This window comes from Balaenoptera borealis, assembly GCF_965194805.1.
Source record: "Balaenoptera borealis genome assembly, chromosome: 7".
NCBI classification, from domain to species: domain Eukaryota; kingdom Metazoa; phylum Chordata; class Mammalia; order Artiodactyla; family Balaenopteridae; genus Balaenoptera; species Balaenoptera borealis.
Window position 1 is genome coordinate 105882118 of NC_138864.1, and position 25054 is coordinate 105907171.

Consider the following 25054-nt stretch of genomic DNA (forward strand, 5'->3'; position numbering starts at 1 on the left):
GATAAGCTCCTGTTCAAAAAAAAAAAAAAATGCCAGGCATGCCTTTTAGATGCTGAGATTGGGCCTCCTTCCCAAACCAAGGAGAGGTAAAGATGATTGAAGTTATCTCTAACGTGAGTCATTGCAGAGCCTACGTACAATGTCACTTCTCAGGATGAACAGTGATTACAGCGCATATTGGTTTGTGTATTATCCGCCCGCCAGATAAATCAAGCATTCTTTTCTATTTTTAATTTTAAAGTATTTCCATGTAGATTAGAATCTAAACTAGATAGTCCTTTTTAGCAGGCAAGATTCAGCTAAAGTCTTGTTTTCTCAGAATACATTCCATACCTCAATTGCCTCTTAGAGATTTCAAAGGCTTTTATGTACCTGGTAATTTGGAGGAATTGCTTTTATTGTGTAGTTTCTTAGGGACTTCTAATATCTCTCTCGTAAGATGTTTGCAGATGTCAGTAGCTACTAGATCTTCAGGGTTAGAGTAACAAGATGACTCTGTGGTATCTTGTTTTCTGCCCGTGCTATTAGTTCATTCCGAGCTTCATGAGAGACATATAATCAGACTCAAGTCACCCTGTTTTTTTGTTGGAATGTTTGGTATACTATTTATTTTCTTTCCTTCTTTTGAGAGTATCTTGGCTTGGCCCAGTCCTGTCGAGCATCTTTCTTCTTCACACTGCCATGTTCACACATTTAGGTGTATCTCATCCCATGATCTTCATTTGAATGCCTGTTGAAACTATTTCTTACCATTCCTTGTTTTGGAGTTCCGAACAAGTGACATTGCCTTAAACCTCTGTGGTGTTTCAGAATAAATAAGATAAGGTTCTGATATCAGGTTCTGTGGCACATCATAAGGCTGTGTAAGGGAAATGTCAATTATTTTGTTCAATTCACTTAAAAAAATGTTCACTTAGTGAATCACACAGCTATTCTGAATAGATTGCCTTGTATCGCTAGGGGAATATGAATACATTGGGACTTCTTTATTCCTGATGGCTGATTCTGATAACCATTGATTTTTGTCTTTATTAAAAATCCTGTTCATTACTGGCGCCTAGCATCTTCTGTCTAGCAAACATTCTTACGCTATCAATAGTGTCATCATAAACTATTTTAGGGCTCCTCAGTAGTGACCCACTATTTTCACTTGGCTGCCTGAATGCTTATAAAATATCCATAATCCTATACATCTGCCCTTATGTTAGCACTCCCTCTAGCCAGGCAGCTCTTATTTGTCTCCTTTTCCTTGTTAAGGAAAACTCAGTGTTATGTTATTTCTTTAAAGATTTTCATGTTTCGGGCCGTACTTCACTTATTAGGCAGTGATCATGGTTCCCCATGACTTTGATCAGAGTTTGGAAATCCCAGTTGCTCCTGTTCAGAGTGTGGAGATTCCCACGCATCAACTCTGAGAAAGGATAAAGATTCACCTTCAGTTCTAAAGGTGCCTTAAGTTTTTTGAAGAGCACGAAAATGGTGCTGCTGCCTTTTTTTTTTTTTTTTTTTTTTAAGCCAGAGAAATTAGAAGACAGGTGGATGGTGAATGTGAAGCTCGAACTCAAATAATTATGCACATTCTTGGTGATATCAGTGAATTGAAATGTTTAAATGATGTGTTTTGGACACCAAGGCTTGCTTTGGGTCTAGGAGGAAACCTCTATTTCTATGCCCTTGACCTCAGAATTGTCATTAGTATTACTTTAAATATGGGGGTATTAAAATGATAAATGTTCTTTATTTGAGAGTAGTTGGCTATTTAAGAAAACATAATTTGAATACTTTAAGTATAGAATGAATTATATAGAGATCTTGTTGTGTCAGGTGTGTAAAAGATGGCAAAGCAAAGTTGAGGCCAGGTGGGCTAATCATACAGGATGGGGAAGCAATGGTGTGCATCTAGGTTAGGGGTTATGGCTTAATTTTCTCCTTTTTTTCTGAATTTTTTTCCCCCCAAATATCTGTTCATGCAGTCCTATCCTTCTAGCATACTTGTTCTTGTATATTATTCTGCATATTTCTTTTGTGGTAGTACATCCAAGTATTTGAGTTTATACTATGAGGGAAGTACTGTATATTTGGGTCTGGGATCACAAAGGACAACAGAAAAGGACAGGGTCTCTGTTCTCATGCAACTTAGGAGCTAGCGGGAGAGACATTAATCATACCAACCAATTTAGCCAACATCTCCCAATTTCTTGTACACAAGCTCTAGTCCTCCATACGCTGTCCTCCCCCCAACTGCAAACTTCTCGGGTTCCTTCGCTTTTATCCCCTCTATGCACTCCCTTGTCAGTCACTATTTATTTCTTAAAGAGATTCTCCTAGCTCTTAAGTTCCTGTCAATTCCCAGTTCTGTTGCCTTCATCTGGACCCTCTCTCATCATCTCAGTTATATTGCTCAGAGCTCCTCTTTTGGGGGAAATCTGGGCCCCAAGAAATAATGAGGGGATTGGCTGTGTATTTGTGTGCTGAAATACTGTTTATTCCTGCCTCTCTCCTTTTGCTTGTCTTTTTTCCCCCCCCCAACTCTAATTTTCTTTCTAGTTTTTTCCTATCCTGCAAACTCATGTTAAGTCCCACCTTGTCAATGAAACATCTCCTGATTACTTCTTTCCACTTCCCTGAATTCTAATAACACTTAGTCCCTGGTCTATATCACATAATTTAGCACTTATTCAGAACTGCTTTGTGTTACTTCATATCTGCAGGATTTCTTCTGTTATTGTTAGGTTACAAGGATTTTAAGTCCAAGAGTATAACATACATTTACATAGTGCTTTGTCTGGGGCTAATAGTTGGTAGGTGCTTAATAAAGGCTTACAGAGTAATAGAAGGAGATTTATAGTATATCTGTAAATATTAGAGGGGCCCTAATACTCAGTGAGCTTCTTCTATACTGCAGTTTATATAACTCTTTCCCTGTTGATGAACATTTAGGTTGTTTCCAGTTGTGTAAACATTCCATTGCTTATTTTTGACCCTGTCATTTGAAAAAAGAAAATCTTGTTCCCTGTAAAGCATTTCAACCAAATACTTGTTAATCGTTTACTATATATCTAGCAATTGTTCAATATTTGTGATACTGGGAGCTAGAGCATATTTCAGGTGTGTTGTCATTATCTCACACTCTTGGCTGTGTTCATGTGTCAGTTTTTGCTTTGTTTTCCCATTCCTGATGCGGTATTTTATTTTGCTTTAAGGATAAGAACAAGAAACTGCGTCCCCTCTATGACATTCCCTATATGTTTGAAGCCCGGGAATTTCTGCGAAAGAAGCTTATTGGGAAAAAGGTAAGTGATGGCAGAAACATAATTTGCAAGTGGTTAGGGGTTGTTTTAATCTGGGCTCTTGTGATGGAATCCCAGAGACCAGCAGATGACTCTCCTCCACCAAGTCAAGCGGTATTACTTTGATATGAAGAGAGGCGTGCCTCTGTCTCAGGAAGTGGCATCCCTTGGGAGAAGTTTAAAATTGGGGCCCTGACCACGGTGTGATTTCCAGGGCTCTCACGGCATGTTCTTTCCAGGGTCCAGGCTCAATTCCAGTTTCAGTAATTGCATATTGCCCTGAGCTCCATCCACTTCCATTAAAGCAGAGTAGCTCTCTGCTTCTCTCCAGCCACTTGCATTAAAAGTCGGGGCTGTGGGATTTGCTAATGAAAGAAAGTGGCTGCTTTTTTCTGACTCCCCTGTTTCTGAGGAGAAGAGGGCTTCTGGACTAGGAGCCTGCCTTTTGTGGAAGAGAGGGTGTGGTTTCCTGGTGGTTCGTTGGGAGACTTCTGGTGTAGTGCAGCGGCTCAGAGGCCCTCAGAGGGCATTTCCTTGTGTTCTTAGATCAGGATGTTCTATGACCTGCTGCACAACTTGCTATTCTGGGAAGCTGACAATGAGCCTCTGATCTTCCCTGGATTTTCCCTGACCTCCCCAACCTACATATCCCAGACATTTCTTTGTGTCCTGGGTAAACAGAGGAAATGAATAGAATAGTTCCTGCGGTAATTGAGGGAAATCTGTTCAGAGAAAGACTGTGATTTGTCTTCTCCTTACTTTCCGTCGGTGGGGATTCTTCCAGGAAGTGTTATGTTTTGGGCCAACTTTCATTATAGGTTCAGAAAGGTAAGGCCATTTGGTTCTAAGTCTGACGTCAACATGTTGAAGCCATATTAGCATTCTTTACCTACATGCAGGTTTTTAAATGATTGGAGTTGTGAGAGGTTTGTCAAAGTAGTGTAAAATAAATATAAATATAATCCATTTTATTATATACCGTAGTTACTAGAATGATAAATTATTGCAAGAGATTTTGAAGCTGGGCAAAAGATGAAATTGCTAATTTTGAGGTAGAGAAACCAAACTGGATTCCCTAAAACAATTATTAATCTCCTCAGATTCCTTGAGAGAATAGGCTCATTTGTCATTGTATAAAACATGACAGAATGCTGTATTCATTCATGAAGTGTAGTGCAAATGATGGCTTTAAGCCTCTTTCAATTTCTAGATCTCTTGTTATCTGATTGAATGTCTGACGTCTCTGTTTCACGAAGTCGATACCATATCACTGATTTACTGGCTCATAAACAATGGCATAGAGACAAGCAAGGAATTCCCCCTGCACGTGTTCATTTCGATTGAAATCCATCCAAAACCACACTGAAAGGAGTGGCAGCGCATATTTGCTTCATGCACAGCCAGTTGTGTGGTGTGTATTCTGGCATCCACCTGGTTTGTTTGAATATTGCCCTTCCCTGATTGTGCTTCGTCCCTAGGAGCAGAGATCACAGCTCAGGGTAGCAGCTGCTGAATGGTTCTAGAAAGTTAGCCCAGGCCTCTGCTCTCAAACACTGTGTGCCTGCTGGGCCTTTGTAAAGTCCTCTGTCTCAGGATCAAAGGACCGACCTCCAGTGTCAGATATGGTGGCAATTCTTAAGCAATTAGGCTCCTCCTTGGTGGTAGAAAACTCGTTTACTGGTTCCTCTGCATCAGAGTTGATTGGATTCTATTTGTGCTGAGCCCAAGTTTTGTCCCCCACGGTGACACTGTGTAAACGATGAATACTGTATCCCTGCGTAGGGAGAAGGATGCAGCTAAGCTCTGCTGGGCTGGAACATTCCTGATGCAAACTGCTTTTTCCTGGCTCGCCACCTGAAACCACTTGCCTGTCTTCTGGGCCCATCAGTTGCGATAGCGAACCACCCATGTGCTCTGGAGTCTGGGAGCAGACAGGGCAGTGGCTGCCTCAGGGGGGCGGCTAGCACATCATCGCACAGTTCTGCCAGTTCCCTTCAGACCTCTGCAGCTGTTCAGTGCAGCACATGGTGATTAAGAGGCACCGAGAGGGAGCATGTGTGCCTGTGTGTGCCTGTGCACGAAAGCTGATTAGTACAGCCTGTCACAGCTTAAACGAGATAATGGAGGTAAAAATCATCTTCTCTGCCCAGACTATTATTTGACCATCCCGGAGAGTCTATAATAAGACAGTTTGGAGGGGTTTCTAGACTGTAGAGCATTGGGGTTGAAGGTAAAGCGGTGAGGTGCTTTGTTAGATTCAGTGGCCTCCATTTCAGTTATGGAAATTCACTTTGGTTCCCTCCCAAGACTTAATTCTGGCTAAATGCCTTAAAGTAACCAGGCACCTCTCTGAGCCTTGGTTTTAGCATTTGTGAACTGGGAATATTATTTGCCTTTCCTCTCTCATGGATGAGAGAATCCAGGATAATACTAGTCATTCATGTTTTTCCAGGTGCCTGTTATGTTATGTGGTTTGGTTTTGTTTAACAATACTGCTTTCGTTTAGAATCTAGCATTGCCTGACTTTCTCAGGTCTGAGGTCAAGAGATGTGAATCAGTGCGCAACTAATTTGACTGCCATCAACCCCTTGTGCAGATTTGGGTGTCACCTGGTTCCAGCTTCCACAAAATGTGTATCTGCTTGTATTGGAATGTATATGTGTGTGTGTATGTGTGTGTGTGTGTGTTTTATCTGGTTTAAGGGAGAGGTAGAATATGTGCGTATCCTGGAAGTGTTTCAGAAGCTGTCTGAATTGCTATACTGCCTGGTAGAATGCCCTCCCCATCCCTTGTTTACCATCTGCCATCTGTGCTTTCACTAAAATATGACTAAGGAATATGCATGGAGGAGAGAACTGTCTTGCTAATTTCTTCTGGGTTTCTTCATGGTCCCAGTGTAGTGGACGCATGGAATCCTTGGTAACTTCAACATGTCCCTTAGTTTTCCAGAATGGCATCCTTAGTGAGTATAAGATGGTGAGATGCCCTCCTAAGAGAACCAGAGCTAAGGTCCTCTTCTGACAGCAGGAGCAGTTTCTTTCTCTGTGTACATTTTTTTTCTTAATGTTTAGAGACGGTCAGCCCAAGGAAAGCAGGAGTTTGTGTGCCTAAGTCATTTTGCTCTCAGTGGAATAAGGTAATAATAGCTGGGATCTTCACTGGGAGTTTTCTCCAGCTATTTCATAAAATCTCTAAATATTTTTTAATCTGTTTAATACAGCATTTACAAGTGACATATGAATCACTGTAACTCCTGTCCCTTGATTGCAAAATTTCTATCACCATGGGAACCATTGTGTTCAAAGTTGTAACTTGTTTGGACAATTGAAGGGTCAAAAATGGTGGATGAGATGAAATTGCAAGAAGCGATGAAGCTTCAGCCCTGGCAATAGATAGGAGAGCCTGGACGAGCATCTATCTCCAGAAACTGTACCCCCCAATTCGTCTGTTCCCTAAAGGTTTTGCCACTGTTTCTGTTGATAGAAGTAAGTTTGGGGGATGAGGCTCATTTGTAAACCAACGGCTGACTTTGTATGATTTTTATGCCATTAAAATTTGTTCCGTAAACTAGGTTGACTCTTTAGGCACTAAAAATTGGGTAATTTTTCTTGATAAATGCAGACATTTGGGAAGTTATTGGGCTATGGATTAGGGAATTATTTCTAATTCATATTGTTTTAGATTGTTCTTTTTTGGAAACCTGTTTTACTTGAGGGTTGTACTTTTGGGGACGTGGGGCTCTTTGGGGTGGGTGGAAATGATTTCCATGTGTACCAGATTTACAATTCCAGCAGGTTCAAAACTGAACTCATGGTAAATCTGGTCTGTCTAGAATGGTTGGTATTGTATGTAAACGATATTATCTCTATTCTAGGTTAATGTGCTTTTATGAACCAGACCGGCAACCCAACCACTGTTAATAGCCTTGTTTCTATGGGATAAAATACTCTGAGTGTCTAAATCAGCTATGGAAGATATGGCTCATTTGTTCTTCGGTGGTGGGTACCTATGTTGATTTTCATGCTATTCCAATATGTAGCATGAACGAAAGACTTCTGTTTTTTAAGGCACTTCATATAATGCTCATTCTAGTCTAAAGAGGAGAGCTGTCATTTATTGAGTTGTTTCTTGATGGAAAAATACTGAATTTTGTTTTCACTTTATTTAATTTTCACCTCCACCCTGAAAGATATATGTATCATTCCTATTTTCATAGGCATAGAAACTGAAACTCATAGGAATTAGGTATCTTACCCCAGATGTCTATGCTTTTAATCACGATTTTGAATTACAAGGCATCTGGAAACCCCGCTTTCCTGTTGTGTGTACTGAATCATGTGTAGATAGCCAGGGTCACGGTGCTTTTTGGGATATGCCAGTTCTTGTGTATAACGTACTCTGCCTGCTATGAGAAGTTGATTCTCTTCAGCCGCATCGTCCTCATCTACAGATAGCCGCAGGTGGTAAGAGCACCATGGATCAGCCCTCTGATTGCCTTCAGCCCTCTAGACATTATCTCATTAGTCTTTGAGATGTCCCTGTGAAGTGATGTTTCATCAGATTGTTCTTCAGATAAACCAGTGTCAGATTACATGTTCTTCAATTACACAGACAATGTGAGGTCATAGGTAACTGTGCTAAGCCAGTGTGGAGCTTGATTGTCCTTTCTCTTCAATCTCTTGTCAGAGATGAGGCTTCTGGGAGAAGGGGAAGGACGGGTCACTTCTTTATCTTGGGCCAGGGCCCCGCCCAGGTTGAGGAGCACAGGTTGAGGACTGGTCCCTGAAGGTACCGGGTGTAGCCTTCCTCAGCTGAAGCCGTGCTCCACTCAGCCGGTGAGAGCTCTTCAAGGGCATGGAGCTTTTTTGAGGAAAATTCTTTCACTCTTCTCACGGGCTGTATCACAGGGCTGTCCTGTTGCTTAAAAATACTTTTGCCATGTGTTACTTAATCCGCTGTGTTAAGTACAAAGCTGGCAGTCTGGGGATTCTTGTTCTTAATTACCTCTGATGTATTTTAGTTTGGTTTTTGTAAACATTTCCTTTGTCATCTCCACATTTTCCACTTCATATTAGTGTGATTCACTCACGCTATAGAAGAGTCCTTTACATTAATGATCAAAACAGGCCCTAAGGTTGTGAATGCATTGTGATTTAAATCGACAGGTTTATGCGAGGTTGCTTGTCCTTGCTTTCTCAGTGCCAGCTGTTACCATCAATGTGGCTGTACATTTTTTGAATAAATGGCTTGAAAGATATTCACCAAATCGAGTGATATTTTGAATGGCTCGTATTTTCTGACCATGCCTTTTCCAAGTAAGACTTCTCCCACTTAGACGGGCCAGGAGTGTGTCAGTGTGCACTGGAGACCAAGGGTCATTTTAGATGCCCTCGACCCCTTGGCTTGACTCATCAACTCCCTTGTCTGGTGAAGGTAATTAACAGAAATGACTGTAGCATGGCCTGTTTCTAGAGACTCGCTGAGTTGTTCTCAGCAAGGTAGCACTCGCCCTGCTGCCACTTAAGAGCTCTTCTTGATGGGTTTTTGGTTTTTTTATCTGCAGATTGTGCAGAGTACCTCTGTGCTTTAGGGACCATCAGGGTGCTGAGCTGACCATATAGCTCTTTGGTGAAATGTGGTATTTGTATGATGTATATTGTAATGCCTTCTTAGGAAAGGACCTCTTAGTTAAATGAAGAGACTAGAACTTTAAACTGCATTCCTGGAAATGTCTTCTGTATGCTCACCCGTGGGAAATGATTTATTAGCTACAGAATCCTCAGGATCTCCTGTCTTTGGTTACTACTGGGCATTACTTTAAAGACTTTTCTTGGGCTTCCCTGGTGGCGCAGTGGTTGAGAATCTGCCTGCCAATGCAGGGGACACGGGTTCGAGCACTGGTCTGGGAAGATCCCACGTGCCGCGGGGCAGCTGGGCCCGTGAGCCACAACTACTGAGCCTGTGCTCTAGAGCCTGTGCCCCGCAACAAGAGAGGCCACGATGGTGAGAGGCCCACGCACCGCGATGAAGAGTGGCCCCCGCTTGCCACAACTAGAGAAAGCCCTTGCACAGAAACGAAGACCCAACACAGCCAAAAATAAATAAATAAGTAAATAAATAAAGACTTTTCTTCCCTGGACTCCCAAGTTGCTCGTAGGTTCTGGTGAAGTTCCTTACATTTATAACTGATTTTTGGTCAGCTTGTCTTAAGCCACCCACTCCTGATCTTTTCAACGAGGATTCTGAAATGTCGTCCTTGGGGCTGGAACTTTCCATGCCTGTTCTCTGCAAATTGGGATTTTATTTTAGGGGGAGATTTGTGCTGAATCAGCTCAGCTGTGTTTGGGGGTAGGGAGAGAACAGGCTTTTTTTCCTGCTTTAAAAATAACCCTTATGTGCCAAAAACCCTATAAAATGTGCTGAATTGCAAATCTTCCAACTTCCTATACCTCCTGGTTTACAGCAAATAGATTCTTTTGAGCTTAGGCTCCATGACAGTGTATAGAATATCTTATAGTGTGGAAGAGAGTAAAGTGAGACTGTCCAGATGTGCTCAGTTGGAAAGGAAACCCAGCTCCTGCTATCTTTTCTCACAATATTTTTTTATTCGGTAGTTTCATCTTACAAGGGTCTATATAGGATTAGCACATATAACTTTGCTAGTAAGAAAAAGGTTTTGGTGTTTTTGCAAAGTAAGGCATCATTCAGAAGTAGTGAGTCCAATTTTTAGGCACAGGCTCTTAAGGGTTTCTTTCTGTGGCCTCTGTTTTTGCTGTGTCCAGAAAGTTAGGCTCATATTTCCAGTTGCTTGAGTATTTCTTTCCCAAGGGCATGAACAACCTGTGGGTGTACAAGAAGGTAGTATGCACAATTGTCTCTTGGTTCTAAGGTGGAAATTCCTCCAATTCTGTTTTATTATTTTAAGACTTTTTTTGATGTGGACCGTTTTTTTTTTTTTAATTAATTTTTAAATTTATTTATTTTTATTTTTTGGCTGTGTTGGGTCTTTCTTGCTACGCGCGGGCTTTCTCTAGTTGTGGCGAGCAGGGGCTACTCCTCGTTGGGGTGCACGGGCTTCTCACTGCGGTGGCTTCTCTTGTTGCAGAGCACGGGCTCTAGGTGCATGGACTTCAGTAGTTGTGGCACACGTGCTTCAGTAGTTGTGGCTCGCAGGCTCTAGAGCGCAGGCTCAGTAGTTGTGGTGCACGGGCTTAGTTGCTCCGCGGCATGTGGGATCTTCCCGGACCAGGGCTCAAACCCGTGTCTCCTGCATTGGCAGGCGGATTCTTAACCACTGCACCACCAGGGAAGTCCAGTGTAGACCATTTTTAAAGTCTTTATTGAATTTGTTACAATATTGCTTCTTTTTTTTATGTTTTGGTTTTTTGGCCAGGAGGCATGTGGGATCTTAGCTCCCCGACCAGGGATCGAACCTGCACCCCCTGCATTGGAAGGTGAAGTCTTAACCACTGGACCGCCAGGGAAGTCCCCTCCAATTCTTTACAGCTGGGTGACTGAAGTGGTGTCTTAGGGCTGCAGCTTCATAATTAAGGCCATGCAGTTGTGAGCTCAAAGGCTATGTGCTCCTTGTTTTCATGCGTTTAAAATCTGAGCGAAACTTTTGGTTCTTACTGAATCGCGTTCTTTTGTTGATATGTGCAACTGCCGTCTTGCTTTCACTTACCAGTTATCTTTTCTCTGGCAAATTTTCGGGTATTCCTAAAGTGCTGCAATTCTACCCCATGAGGATTGCTGCCTTGGATGGTCTTTCCTGGTATTTTCATAAGGTGTAGCGGGATGAATAGTGTCCCCTCAGAATTCATGTCCTTTTAGAACCTCAGAATGTGACCTTATCTGGAAATAGGGTCTTCACAGATGTAATGGGTTAAAATGAGACCCTACTGGATTAGGGTGGGGTCTGAACCCAAAGACCTGTGCCTTCCTTAGAAGAGGGTAGGACACAGACAGAGAAGGAAGCACACGTGACAGTGGAGATGGAGGCTGACGTGACGCAGCTGCGGCACGGAATGCCAAGGAGACGGCCAGGAGCCACCAGTAGCTGGGAAGAGGCAAGGAAGGGTTCTTCCCTGGAGCCTTCAGAGGGCGCGTCGGCCCTGTGTACATCTTGAAGTCAGACTTGAGGCTTCCGAAGTCATTAGAGTAAATTTCTGTTGTAAGCCAACCAGTTTGTGGTGCTTGGGTTACAGCAACCCTAGGAAAGTAAAGCAGCGGAAATGTAGGTTAGCTTCCTTTTTTTAATTTTTAAAATTTATTTATTTATTTATTTATTTATGGCTGCGTTGGGTCTTTGTTGCTGCACGCGGGCTTTCTCTAGTTGCAGCGAGTGGGGGCTACTCTTTGTTGTGGTGCGCGGGCTTCTTCTTGAGGTGGCTTCTCTTGTTGCGGAACATGGGCTGTGGGCGTGTGGGCTTCAGTAGTTGCGGCACGCGGGCTTGTAGTTGTGGCTCGCAGGCTCTAGAGCTCAGGCTCAGTAGTTGTGGCTCACGGGCTTAGTTGCTCCACGGCATGTGGGATCCTCCCGGATCAGGGCTCGAACCAGTGTCCCCTGCATTAGCAGGCAGATTCTCAACCACTGCGCCACCAGGGAAGCCCAGGTTAGCTTCTTTGTCTATTTGGCCAGTTGACTCTTGGGTAGAGTTCTCGTTTCTCAGTTTTGTACAAGACTGTCTTGTCTTTCGGTATTTGTGTTTATTCTTTCCGTCGTTACTCCTCCTGGGCTTTAATGCCGTCCCATCTTCAGACCAGCTGACAATTGGTATAGAGTAATTAATACTTGAGAGCACATTTCTGGTGTTGTCGGTAGGCTCACCCTCGGGCTTCTGTCCTGTTTCCCTTCCTTGAAGGATGAGTGCTGATGTCCACTTAAGAGGGCTGCCACAGTCACGGGGCCTCCATCACTTGGACTTCGATCATTAGTGTTTTGAAGTATGGCGCACCCTGGGAGAAATCATTCCTGGCAGGAGCTTTTGATGAACCATGCTCATCCCATTTAAGGCTGATGAATAGGACATTAGGAATAATAAGCACCATGTGTAACATGTCGCCTGCTTAGGGTGTGTGCTATGGGGTACTGTGCATGAGTGTTCTTCTGTAACTACAGGAATCTCAGGTTTTGTCTTTAATCTGGTCATTTTGGACCAGAAAATTTTTCTGCAACTTTGCCTTCCCACCTCTTCTGACTGACTGCAAAAAGTGCTTGGGCTGGGCTGATGAGCAGGTGGTCCTCTTCTGAAGACAAAGGTTGAGTAGGTTTATCCTTTTGGAGGACTCAGTCCCTAGGAGAAGGCCAGAAGTGGCAGCCTGGTGAAGTCAACTCATTTTTATTATTCATTCAGCAAATATTTCTTGAGCAATTACTCCATACCACACCTTGTTCAAGACATTGGGGATCGAGCCTTACAAACACCTGTTCTCATGGAACTAATAGTTTAGAAAAGGCACATGGTAGTTGGGTACCTTTTTGGAGGAAAAATATGAATAAAATATCATCTCTGTCACAAGTTGCCTACAGTCTAACTGCGATAAGATTACATCAAAATGTGTGAAGTTGAATAAGAACAGATTTGAATAACTGAGATAAGAAACATGTCTCTTGGCAGGATTGGATTAATATTAATGTGAATTGTACAGATCATAGTTGTCTTTCAGAGATGAGAGGTCACACCTGCTGTGTGACCTTCTACACTTAATGGCTTCAGCTGTCTCTTAAATATGAATATTTCCACCCGTGATTTCTTTCTTTGCCTTAAGATCAGTTTCCAGCTGCTGAATACTAGATACCCAAATACAGATGCCAGTAGATAGCTGTCATCTATTATGTCTAAAATGTAGTTCTTGGCTTCCATACGATTTTCTTCCCTGCTCACAAACTGCCTTGGCTACCTTTGTTGTTGGTCTTAAATAATGTCACCACCCACCTGTTATCCCAAACTTTAGTATCAGCAGTCTCCCCATCCCAATTTCATCTGATTCTGCCGTAGTTATCACTTCCAAATCTCCCTTTTCACAGTATTATCCATGGTGACTAGTCTGTGTGCTCCTGATCTCGCAGTTACTGCAGCTCCATCTCAAGTAGTTGTGCTCCTAGTCTCTGCCATCTTTCATATTGCTGTCAGAATCGCTTTCCGTATGCACAGTCATGGTCATCTCACAGACTCTGGTGACACCCAGATGGATGCAGAAAAGCATCTGACTCCTTAAATGAAGATAAAGGAAAGCCGGTTGTGTATAAAATAGCATAATGTCATTTAGGGATGTTTCCACTTCCAGTCTTACTTCCTACTCTACCCTCCATATGATACGTCACAAATAACTTCTCACCCTTGTGTCGACATGCCAAGCCCTTTTACAGCTTCACGCTTTCACACTTCTTTTTCTGTAAGAATCTTAGCACGGTTCCGTATTCCTGGCTCCCCATGTAATGTCGGGGGCTGGCTGTCCTATTACTCCCCTGTGCCCATTTCTGGAGTATCTGTTCCCAGGTCTCACCTCCCTCACCCTCTATGGGGCCAGAGAGCCTGTGTGACCCTTTCTTCAGCTCTCAGCTCCTGATGTCAGGAATCAGATTAGGATCCCCCAATAAGTCTTTACGGAGGTGGTGGGATTTGTCCTCTATCTGGCAGTTCTTAAGAAAGATTGGAAGTCTTTGGATATAGAGAAGGGATGTAGAAAGCTCATGGCGTAGCTCTAAGCTGGACAGATGATTTTCCTGTCACCTGTCTTCTTTAATTTCCTCATACAGTATAGACCTCGAGCCCCACTTCAACGAGACTTTAGGCATAGCTCTGTCTGACAAATAAAAACCAAGACCTTAAAAACAGGTAGAATAAGGATGTTTTTGTTTTTCTGGATGTGAGTTATGGTTGTGAACTAATCGCTCCCCCACTGGCAGCATGCTGGATGCCTGCGAGGCCGCCCTCCCCGTGGGCTCTTCGTGAGGCAGCCCAGGCCGCCGCTCCTTAGTGCGGGAGGTCAACTCTGGGGCTGTTTCTGCGTCTTTTTGAAAATGTGCAGCATTTGTAATTTGTTCTCTTGAAAAATGATTTTTGACAGAGGGATTTACCCAACTAGTAGGCAGTAAGTTAATATTTTTCACTTGGATCGTTCATTATGATTTTAAACCTCTAAGTGACAGACGCTTGATGGCCCCTGACTGCCCACTGACGTTCCCATTCCCTGGGACATGGGCTTCATAATGTTCGTCTTCTCCAACAATAGTCCAGATGTATTGGAAGTAAATAAGTCCCTAACTGGCTCCGCTTGGCCATTTCTGCGGTGTATCGGGTACCTTTTAGCCTGGCAGGTTGCTGCTGAGCCCAGCTCCTCAGAGCCTGTCAGGCTAGACTTCGATGCGAGGGTTGGGCGGGGCGGACTGGGCAGGAGAGGCCCGTTAAGCATCAGATTTTCCTCTCACGAGGCCCAGTTTCTGCAACCTGTAAATCTCTGACACCCCTTTATCCAAAAAAGAGGGAGGGGGAGGGAATGTAAGGAAAGGAGGAGAGGAGGTAAGTAAATAGCGGAGTGACCTGGGCCCTGATTAGAAATTGGTTGAACGTTTTGGTGAAATATTGCCACAGGCCGTTGGTGAGCTGGGGAAGCTTCTTAACTTTCCTACTGAATATTAAGAGCTGAGAGATGCATCCCTAACTGTATGGTCTGTGCATTCATGTCGCCTCTGTTTCTTCATTTGTAAAATGGGCATGTTATTTTGACAGCTGCGACTCAGTTAGGTGTGCCAGGATAGGGAGGGGATGGAAGCAGACAGCTGCATTAGGAATAACTTATGGGCAGGGCACAAAGGATGGAAGCTTGTAAGTTCCTAGGATGGAAATAGAAACTAGCACCTCAAATGCAGACCTGTAGCATTGGCCACAATTGTCAGCCCACATTACAATGAAGAGGTAGGACATTTCTGTGACCTCAGAGGCTAGAAGCTATGTGGCTGAATATTGTGTATGTTCAAATTCTTACACTTGGGATGAGTTTATTTCTTCCAGTCTGCCTTATTCTTTGATTCATAAAATACAAAAGAATCTATTTTTGTAAGATCTTAAAGAATCCAGAAAGGGTCAACTGGTCATCCTGGTATCTCTGACCAGACTCTCTGACGTAACGGTCATCTACCGATCACTGTGTAGTTTTCCTGGTAGTCACTCTGGGGAGGGCAGGTCAGTTCCCCTTGCCTGGGATGGAGGTGGGAAAACTTGGGTTCCTGGAGCCAAGGGACCTGAAGTATGAAGTACATCTAGTCCTTGTTCACCTAACTCCATGACCTTGGATGATGGTTCCTTTTATTTTATTATATTTCCTTAATTTCCTTGTTGGTAAAAAGGGAGTGAACATTTTTTTGCCCTGTTTTTGCTGAATTGATCTTACCTGATCCTTTTACAGTTCTGAAAGTTTAATCTTTTGACACCAAAGATTTATTTTAAATAACAATGAATGGGGATACCTGTGGTAGCCAAAACACAAGATTTGAGGGTTATGTTTGCATGTGTTGAAGATAAATCTCCACCACCTTTATGGTGTGGCTTTAATTATATTTTACCAACCAGACTCCTACCTCCCCAAGAGAAAGCTAGGAGATGGAATTCATTCTTTTCCTGCTATGCTTATGTTACTGAGTTATGGTCACAGTATCTTTTATATCTTTTCAACTGAAATTTAAATTTTAAACTGTTACGGTGTGGTCACAGTCAAGTTTCCCATTGGGGCAAGGACCTCTTTTCTCCCTTTTCTGGGACCTCTGTCTTCAAATGATTTTCTCCCATTGGAGGGCTGGTGTTTTGTTTCCCTCCATCACTCATCAGTTGGCTACATTTTGAAATCATGGCTTTGGAAACCAAATGCGTCACAGTGACTGACTCTGAGGCAGCCTGGAGCCTTTTCACATTTTCTACTAGTTTCTCCCATTGCCAGTGGTGCTGCCAGCTGTGTGGAAGAAAAGCTGTGTGTGGTTTGAGCTCCCCAGCATGGGAGAGTTTTTGAAGATGAGAGACAAAGATGAGTCGTGTTGCCGCTCTTCCGTGCTTCTGCTTTGGTGGTCGCTCATCATAGCTTCCCGAAGGGAAAATGGTAATAAGATCACTAACTCTAGGTAGATTTATGACGTCTCTCTTGCCATTCAGAGAGTGAACGTGGTATTGATAGTCTTTAATATCTCCTCCTGTGCCAACACATACTCCCCATTCCTTTCCTTCCATCTCTCTAACCTTCTGGTGGTTTTCCTTCCTTTTCCCTCCCCTCCTTCCGCCTTGCATTTACCATCCCCCTCCTCAAAGGTGCTCAGACCTGTGACACGAACAGCTTCAAAATTCCAAGCCCGTAGTAGCTCTCATTTTCCAATACACACATCCTATCTGCCGTACTGTCTGACTTGGCCGTTGCCCTGGATCCCTGGGACCTTTCTGGCCTTAAGAGAAAAAAAAGGGATTTGCTAAATGTCATCTTTTCTTGTTTCTGTTCTTCCTCCCAGCAGCATGGAACTTGGTCCATGACCAAAGCTGACAAAGCATCAGCTTCTCTCTGAACAAGGTCCACTTGGTTTGCTTGGCAGTTCTAGTTTCTCCTTGGGCCGTCTCAGATGAACACAAAATTTGACAGGCTAGGTGATGTTGTGATACATTTTAAATTGTCTGCCTGCTTTAACTGTTACTTCCCCTGTTTCTGGAAAAGGGAAAACGTGGATGAGGAAGAAACTGCTGGTCAGTGCTTTTAGTCTGGATTGCCCTGCCCTGGGGGATTGTAGTCAGTGGGCCAGGGTGTGTGTGTCCTTGCTAGGTGCTCTGGTAATATGTCAGCTTGATGCTGCCCCAAGCACAAGACCTTGTGGGGTGCTTGCACATTGTACTCACTAAGAAAAGAATAACTGTTTGGATGACACTGGGACCTGCTTCCGAATCTGTGGGAAGTGTGTTTTCCTTGGATGGTCTACCTTCCTAGAACTGGCATTTGGATTTGATTCTTTCTTCCTTGACTCCAAGTCTTTATCCCTGTCCTCCACCCCTGTGTGTCCAGGTTGATGATTTTTGGGTTCTTGCTTCTTCCTTTTCTTGCAGAGATTCCTCTTTGCATTGATGTGTATCTATGGCGAGGCAAAGATACTTTTCCTTACAGAATTTTTAAATTTAATTTTTAAACAGCCAGGAAGACATAATTTGAAACATTTTTTGGTTGTTTTATATAACATGTTCTTAACTTTAAAAAAAGAAATAGATGGAGGTGTCATTTTTAGAAAGGACATATATGGATAAAGCAGTGCATCTTTTTTTACTTTCTCCTAAAGATTTTCAAAGTCAAATCAAGAAACTAAATCCTTTTTATTGTTTCATTTGCTGAAACGGACATTTTGAAGTCATTTGGCAGGAAAGCCAGTATGGAAACGTAGGATATTTTTGACAAACTATTGTATAAAATAGGCAGACAATTAAATTAGATAACATATCTTTTATCTTTTAGGTATTTTTCTTCTAGATATTTTTCTTTGCTAGGAAACCAATAACATTGTTTTAAGTTTTTCTTGTGTGTGTGTGTGTGTGTGTGTGTGTGTGTGTTGGGGGGCTTGCTTATTTTATTTTTTTTAACATCTTTACTGGAATATAATTGCTTTACAATGTTGTGTTAGTTTCTGCTGTATAACAAAGTGAATCAGCTATACATATACATATATCCCCATATCCCCTCCCTCTTGCGTCTGCCACCCACCCTCCCTATCCCAGCCCTCTAGGTGGTCACAAAGCACCGAGCTGCTCTCCCTGTGCTATGTGGCTGCTTCCCACTAGCTATCTGTTTTACATTTGGTAGTGTATATATGTCCATGCCACTCTCTCACTTCGTCCCAGCTTACCCTTCCCCCTCCCCGTGTCCTCAAGTCCATTCTCTACATCTGCGTCTTTATTCCTGTCCTGCCCCTAAGTTCTTCAGAACCATTTTTTTTTTTTTTTTTTTTTTTTTAGATTCCATATATATGTGTTAGCACACGGTATTTGTTTTTCCCTTTCTGACTTACTTCACTCTGTATGACAGACTCTGGGTCCATCCATCTCACTACAAATAACTCGATTTCGTTTCTTTTTATGGCTGAGTAATATTCCATTGTATATATGTGCCACATCTTCTTTATCCATTCATCTGTTGATGGACACTTAGGTTGCTTCCATATCCTGGCTATTGTAAATAGAGCTGCAGTGAACATTGTGGTACATGACTCTTTTGGAATTATGGTTTTCTCAGGGTATATGCCCAGTAGTGAGATTGCTGGGTCGTATGGTAGTTCTATTTTGAGTTTTTTAAGGAACCTCCGTACTGTTCTCTATAGTGGCTGTATCAATTTACATTCCCACCAACAGTGCAAGAGGGTTCCCTTTCCTTCACACCCTCTCCAGCATTTATTGTTTGTAGATTTTTATTAAAAATTTATTTATTTATTTATTTATTTATTTTTAGCTGTGTTGGGTCTTCGTTTCTGTGCGAGGGCTTTCTCCAGTTGCGGTGAGCGGGGGCCACTCTTCATCGCGGTGCGCGGGCCTCTCACTGTCGCGGCCTCTCTTGTTGCGGAGCACAGGCTCCAGACGCGCAGGCTCAGTAGTTGTGGCTCACGGGCTTAGTTGCTCTGTGGCATGTGGGATCTTCCCAGACCAGGGCTCGAACCTGTGTCCCCTGCATTGGCAGGCAGATTCTCAACCACTGCACCACCAGGGAAGCCCCCAATTTTATCTTCTCGAAGAACCAGCTTTTAGTTTTATTGACCTTTGCTACTGTGTCCTTCATTTCTTTTTCATTTATTTCTCATCTGATTTTTATGCTTTCTTTCCCTCTGCTAACTTTGGGGGTTTTTTTGTTCTTCTTTCTCTAATTGCTTTAGGTGTGAGGTTAGGTTGTGTATTTGAGATTTTTCTTGTTTCTTGAGGTAAGGTTGTATCGCTATAAACTTCCCTCTTAGAACTGCTTTTGTTGCATCCCATAGGTTTTGGGTCATCGTGTTTTCATTGTCATTTGTTTCTAGGTATTTTTTGATTTCCTCAGTGATCTCTTGGTTATTTAGTAGTGTATTGTTTAGCCTCCATGTGTTTGTATTTTTTACAGTTTTTTTCCTGTAATTGATATCTAATCTCACAGTGTTGTGGTCAGAAAAGACACTTGATGCGATTTCAGTTTTCTTAAATTTACCAAGGCTTGATTTGTGACCCAAGATATGATATATCCTGGAGAATGTTCCATGAGCACTTGAGAAGAAAGTGTATTCTATTGTTTTTGGATGGAATGTCCCATAAATATCAATTAAGTCCATCTTGTTTAATGTATCATTTCAAGCTTGTGTTTCCTTATTTATTTTCATTTTGGATGACCTGTCCATTGGTGAAAGTGGGGTGTTAAAGTCCCCTACTATTATTGTGTTACTGTCGATTTCCCCTTTTATGGCTGTTAGCATTTGCGTTATGTATTGAGGTGCTTCTATGTTGGGGGCATAAATATTTACAATTGTTATATCTTCTTCTTGGATTGATCCCTTGATCATTATGTAGTGTCCTTCTTTGTCTCTTGTAATAGTCTTTATTTTAAAGTCTATTTTGTCTGATATGAGTATTGCTACTCCAGCTTTCTTTTGATTTCCATTTGCATGGAATATCTTTTTCCATCCCCTCACTTTCAGTCTGTATGTGTCCCTAGGTCTGAAGTCGGTCTCTTGTAGACAGCATATATATGAGTCTCGGTTTTGAATCCATTCAGCCAGTCTGTGTCTTCTGGTTGGAGCATCTAATCCATTTACATTTAAGGTAGTTATTGATATGTATGTTCCTATTACCATTTTCTTAATTGTTTTGGGTTTGTTATTGTAGGTGTTTTCCTTCTCTTGTGTTTCCTGCCTAGAGAAGTTCCTTTAGCATTTGTTGTAAAGCTGGTTTGGTGGTGCTGAATTCTCTTAGCTTTTGCTTGTCTGTAAAGGTTTTAATTTCTCCCTTGAATCTGAATGAGATCCTTGCTGGGTGGAGTAATCTTGGTTTTAGGTTTTTCCCTTTCATCACTTTAAATATGTCCTGCCACTCCCTTCTGGCTTGCAGAGTTTCTGCTCAAAGATCAACTGTTAAGCTTATGGGGATTCCCTTGTGTGTTATTTGTTGCTTTTCCCTTGCTGCTTTTAGTATTTTTTCTTTGTATTTAATTCTTGATAGTTTGATTAATGTGTGCCTTGGCGTGTTTCTCCTTGGATTTATCCTGTATGGGACTCGCTGCACTTCCTGGACTTGATTGACTATTTCCTTTCCCATATTAGGGAAGTTTTCAACTATAATCTCTTCACATATTTTCTCAGTCCCTTTCTTTTTCTCTTCTTCTTCTGGAACCCCTGTAATTTGAATGTTGGTGTGTTTAATGTTGTCCCAGAGGCCTGTGGAACTGTCCTCATTTCTTTTCGTTCTTTTTTCTTTGTTCTGCTCTGTGGTAGTTATTGCCACTATTTTATCTTCCAGGTCACTTATCCTTTCTTCTGCCTCAGTTATTCTGCTATTGAGTCCTTCTAGAGAATTTTTAATTTCATTTATTGTGTTTTTGATCATTGTTTGCTCTTTAGTTCTTCTGGGTCATTGTTAAACATTTCTTGTATTTTTTCCATTCTATTTCCACGATTTTGGGTCATCTTTACTATCATTACTCTGAATTCTTTTTCAGGTAGACTGCCTATTTCCTCTTAATTTATTTGGTCTGGTGGGGCTTTACCTTGCTCCTTCATCTACTGTGTGTTTCTTTGCCTTTTCATTTTGCTTAACTTACTGTGTTTGGGGTCTCCTTTTCTCAGGCTGCAGGTTCGTAGTTCCCGTTGTTTTTGGTGTCTGCCCCCATGTGGGTAAGGTTGATTCAGTGGGTTGTGTAGGCTTCCTGGTGGAGGGGACTGGTGCCTGTGTTCTCGTGGATGAGGCTGGATCTTGTTTTTCTGGTGGGCAGGACCTCGTCTGGTGGTGTGTTTTGGGGTGAGCTTCTTATGATTTTAGGCAGCCTCTGTGCTAATGGGTGGGGTTGTGTTCCTGTCTTGCTAGTTGTTTGGCATAGGGTGTCCAGCACTGTACCTTGCTGGTCATTGAGTGGAGCTGGGTCTTAGTGTTGAGATGGAGATCTCTGGGAGAACTTTTGCCGTTTGATACTACGTGGAGCTGGGAGCTCTCTGGTGGACCAGTGTCCTAAACTCGGCTCTCCCACCTCAGAGGCACAGGCCTGATACCTGGCCGGAGCACCAAGACCCTGTCAGCCACATGGCTTTTGGGAAGTCTGAGGTTTTCTGCCAGTGTTCAGTAGGTGTCCTGTAGGAGTTGTTCCACTTGTAGATGTATTTTTGATATATTTGTGGGGAGGAAGGTGATCTCCATGTCTTACTCCTCCACCATCTTGAAGGTCCTTGCTTATTTTTTATGTTAATTATTTGAGTAGGCAATACATTCGTTTGGTTCAAAACTTAAATGCTAATAAAGACTATAAAATCGAAGAGCTCCCTTGTATCCTGGTCCTTTACCAATTGAGTTTACCTTCTCAGAAACAACTAGTATTATTTCCTTGTAAATCTTTCCAGAGATATTTTAGGCCTATATAGACAGATGTGTTTGTGGGGGGATATTCTTCAAATACTGGTATCATAAATAGTTAAAATTTCGTATGTATTAGGAAAAATGGTATCTCTGCGTTTGTATTTCATTTTACATGCTTAAAAGTACTAAAGAGTTGTTGCTGTTTTCAGCCTAGTTTTCTCTGTGACCATAATTTTCCTATTTGAAAATGTGTTATGAAATCTGCTAATATTGGGGTAGTGTCCATTCTGTCCTTGTTTATGATAGTGTATTTCGTTTTTGCTGTTTTGCTATAAATACCATGTACTGCCTGTTTTATCAGTGACAAAAGCAACACTTGTTCATTCTAAAAGAAATGTTTTTGAAAGAAAAGTGAAAGCAAAAAGAAACTACCAGCCAGGGGTAACACCTGTTAATACTTGAGTGTATATTATTCCAGTCTTTTTATGCATTTGGGTATTTGCATAATTTTCAACTTAGCTAATAATTATATGGTACTTAGTGTTTTGTAATGTTCAGTACGATGGTTTCCCTGTGTCATTAAATTGACTTCTACATGAGGTACTTTTATCATTTAATATCTAGTGAGTATATAATCAATATCCTATTTTTGGCTATTTGTCGTGGTTTAGCACATGGACTTTTGGATCCAGATAGACATGGGTTTGAATCTCTGAGGTAGCATTACGTAATTCAGTCCTGTCATGAACATTAAATGAGGTAATATATGGAAAGCACTTAGTGCAGTGCTCAGCACATTGTAAGAGCTCAATCGATAATAGCAAACTACTGAGTCAGGGCTTAGGAAAATTAAGAACAGGGAGCAGTATATAATATGACAAATAAAATGTGAACTTGCTCTATTCTATGTCCTGATAAGGTTAAATGAGAGAAAGACGGCCGTCATTTTATTTTCTTTAGTGTCTGTTGCCTTTATTTTTTTTTTAATTTATTTATTTTATTTATTTATTGTTTTTGGCTGCATTGGGTCTTCGTTGCTGTGCGCGGGCTTTCTCTAGTTGCGACGAGCAGGGTCTACTCTTGGTTGCAATGAGCGCGTGGGCTTCTCATTGCAGTGGCTTCTCTTGTTGAGGAGCACCGGCTCTAGGTGTGTGGGCTTCAGTAGTTGTGGCACGCGGGCTCAGTAGTTGTGGCTCGCAGGCTGTAGAGCACAGGCTCCGTAGTTGTGGTGCATGGGCTTAGTTGCTCTGTGGCACATGGGATCTTCCTGGAGCAGGGCTCGAACCCGTGTCCCCTGCATTGGTAGGCGATTTTTAACCACTGCGCCACCAGGGAAGCCCCCCTCTGTTGCCTTTAAAACCAGTCTAACAAGATGACAGTCTATTGCTTGCCCTTCTTTTTAAGAAAACCTTTTTGATCCCCAAGTGCTCACTGACACTGACTTGGATCTGCCTGACTCAGAGGAAGTGGGAGTGGGCCTGGGGAAGGGAGAGCTTGGAGAGTACTCTTAACATCCAGTTTTTGCTTCTTTTCTGAGATTCCAGGTACATTTTTTATATCTTGATAGAGTTTCCATGGGAAGTGTCAGGAGATATGATGAGAACTTAATTTACTGTGACCCAGAGTAAGCTAAATAAAGGACAAAGTATGCCCCATCCAGCCTTCTTTCTTAACCCCCAGTCTCTCTGAAAGTCTCAAGCTTGAAGCCCCAAATTGAAGTCTCTGTCTCCTGAACTTACCTATCCAAGAAGCACAGCTGTTTTATCATCAGTTAGAAATAAATGTTGGATGTCCTGCTTTTCAACTCCCAGATGAACACTCGATTAATTAATCCAGCATTTCAAAATATTATTGCCACTTGGTTTACTATTAAGAGGTCGAATTCAAAGATTGATTACATTTGAGGTAATATTGTGAAATGGGTTTATTTCTATTTCTAATCCAATAGGTAACATGTTTTGTTTAAAGTACTTCACTGATACTTCAGGTGAGAGATTTGTTATTTTTTGTATTATAGAGTGATGATTCTTGGTTGCTTATAGCAATTAATGACTTATGCTAGTACTAAATAAGAGGTATATTGAGAACAAAATGAAGTAGAAATGTGGCTTTATTAAAAGATGTAGATAAACTGATTGTACAGTTAGTGTCATATTATATTGTCATTTCTCCGTAGTGTTACTCTCAAGTTTCCACTGATTCTAAATGGTGTCCTTTTTACAGTAAAGTGCATATTAACCAAAATTGATTGAAATGAGTTAGGCCAGGTACGTCCTCAGCACTATTGTCATTTGTTGGCCTCCAAAATTACCTGCCAGTTCTAAGGACTAAACCAATTTAGGTTTAGGATTCACTTTGGCTATATAGCCTAGAATGTAAATTCTGATCTTCATCCTTTTTCATGGTGCTGGTCTTGTCATCACTCTAGTAGAGGTAGCATTCGCATTGCTAGGAAAAGATGAAAGATTCTTATGTAGTTTCCACAGATGCAAATGGGAATGCATAAAGAGATTTGTATTTTGTCTTCTTGAGCCATGGATTGTCTTTATTTTGAGTAATTCTAGTCTTTTTTTTTTTGCGGCTGCACTGTGCAGCATGTGGGATCTTAGTTTCCCCACCAGGGATGGGACCCACACCCCCTGCATTGGAAGGTGGAGTCTTAACCACTAGACCCCCTGGGAAGTCCCTCTAGTCATCTTGCTACTGTTGACCATCTTATTTCTTTAGTTCTTCACTTTGCAAAGCTTTACAGACCTCTTTCTTGACCTTTCTTCTTTGGGAGTGACCCCATGGACTTCCTTCTCAGGTTAAGTATTCACCACATAACTTTCTCTGGTTTTTGGAATGTTAGACTCGGTTACTATAATTTGTAAGTTATTTTTGAAAATAGGGAAGTAGGAACATGCGAGCACCGAATAAAATTTTTTCAGTTGATTCCAAGCCTTCTGGAGAATTGGAGCCAGGGAATCAAGTCTCCCCTATTATCAGTGACACACAGGTTATGCTTTTTACGAGTGTGAGTACTGTTACCTTGGACCACACCTTAACTGTGATGATCTTTTGTTTTCCTTCTGTGGGTTTTTGTTTCCTGATTATAAAAGCAATGTATGTTTGTTATATTAAATTTGGAAAGTATAAAGGAAAAGGAAAAGTACTGTTAACATTTTGAGGTATTATCTCTGATTCAAATATAAACATACAAATAAATCTATATGTCCTTATTTTTTC

At 41.9% G+C, this 25054-nt stretch overlaps 1 protein-coding gene across 1 annotated transcript in view; it reads left to right on the forward strand.

Annotated features, from left to right (window-relative positions):
* SND1 (staphylococcal nuclease and tudor domain containing 1) overlaps positions 1-25054 on the forward strand; it is a 415142-nt gene that overhangs the window by 156055 nt on the left and 234033 nt on the right. Inside the window, exon 11 of the mRNA XM_082400014.1 lies at positions 3204-3293. Coding sequence (XP_082256140.1) covers positions 3204-3293 — 90 coding nt within the window. The remainder of the gene's footprint in view (positions 1-3203; positions 3294-25054) is intronic.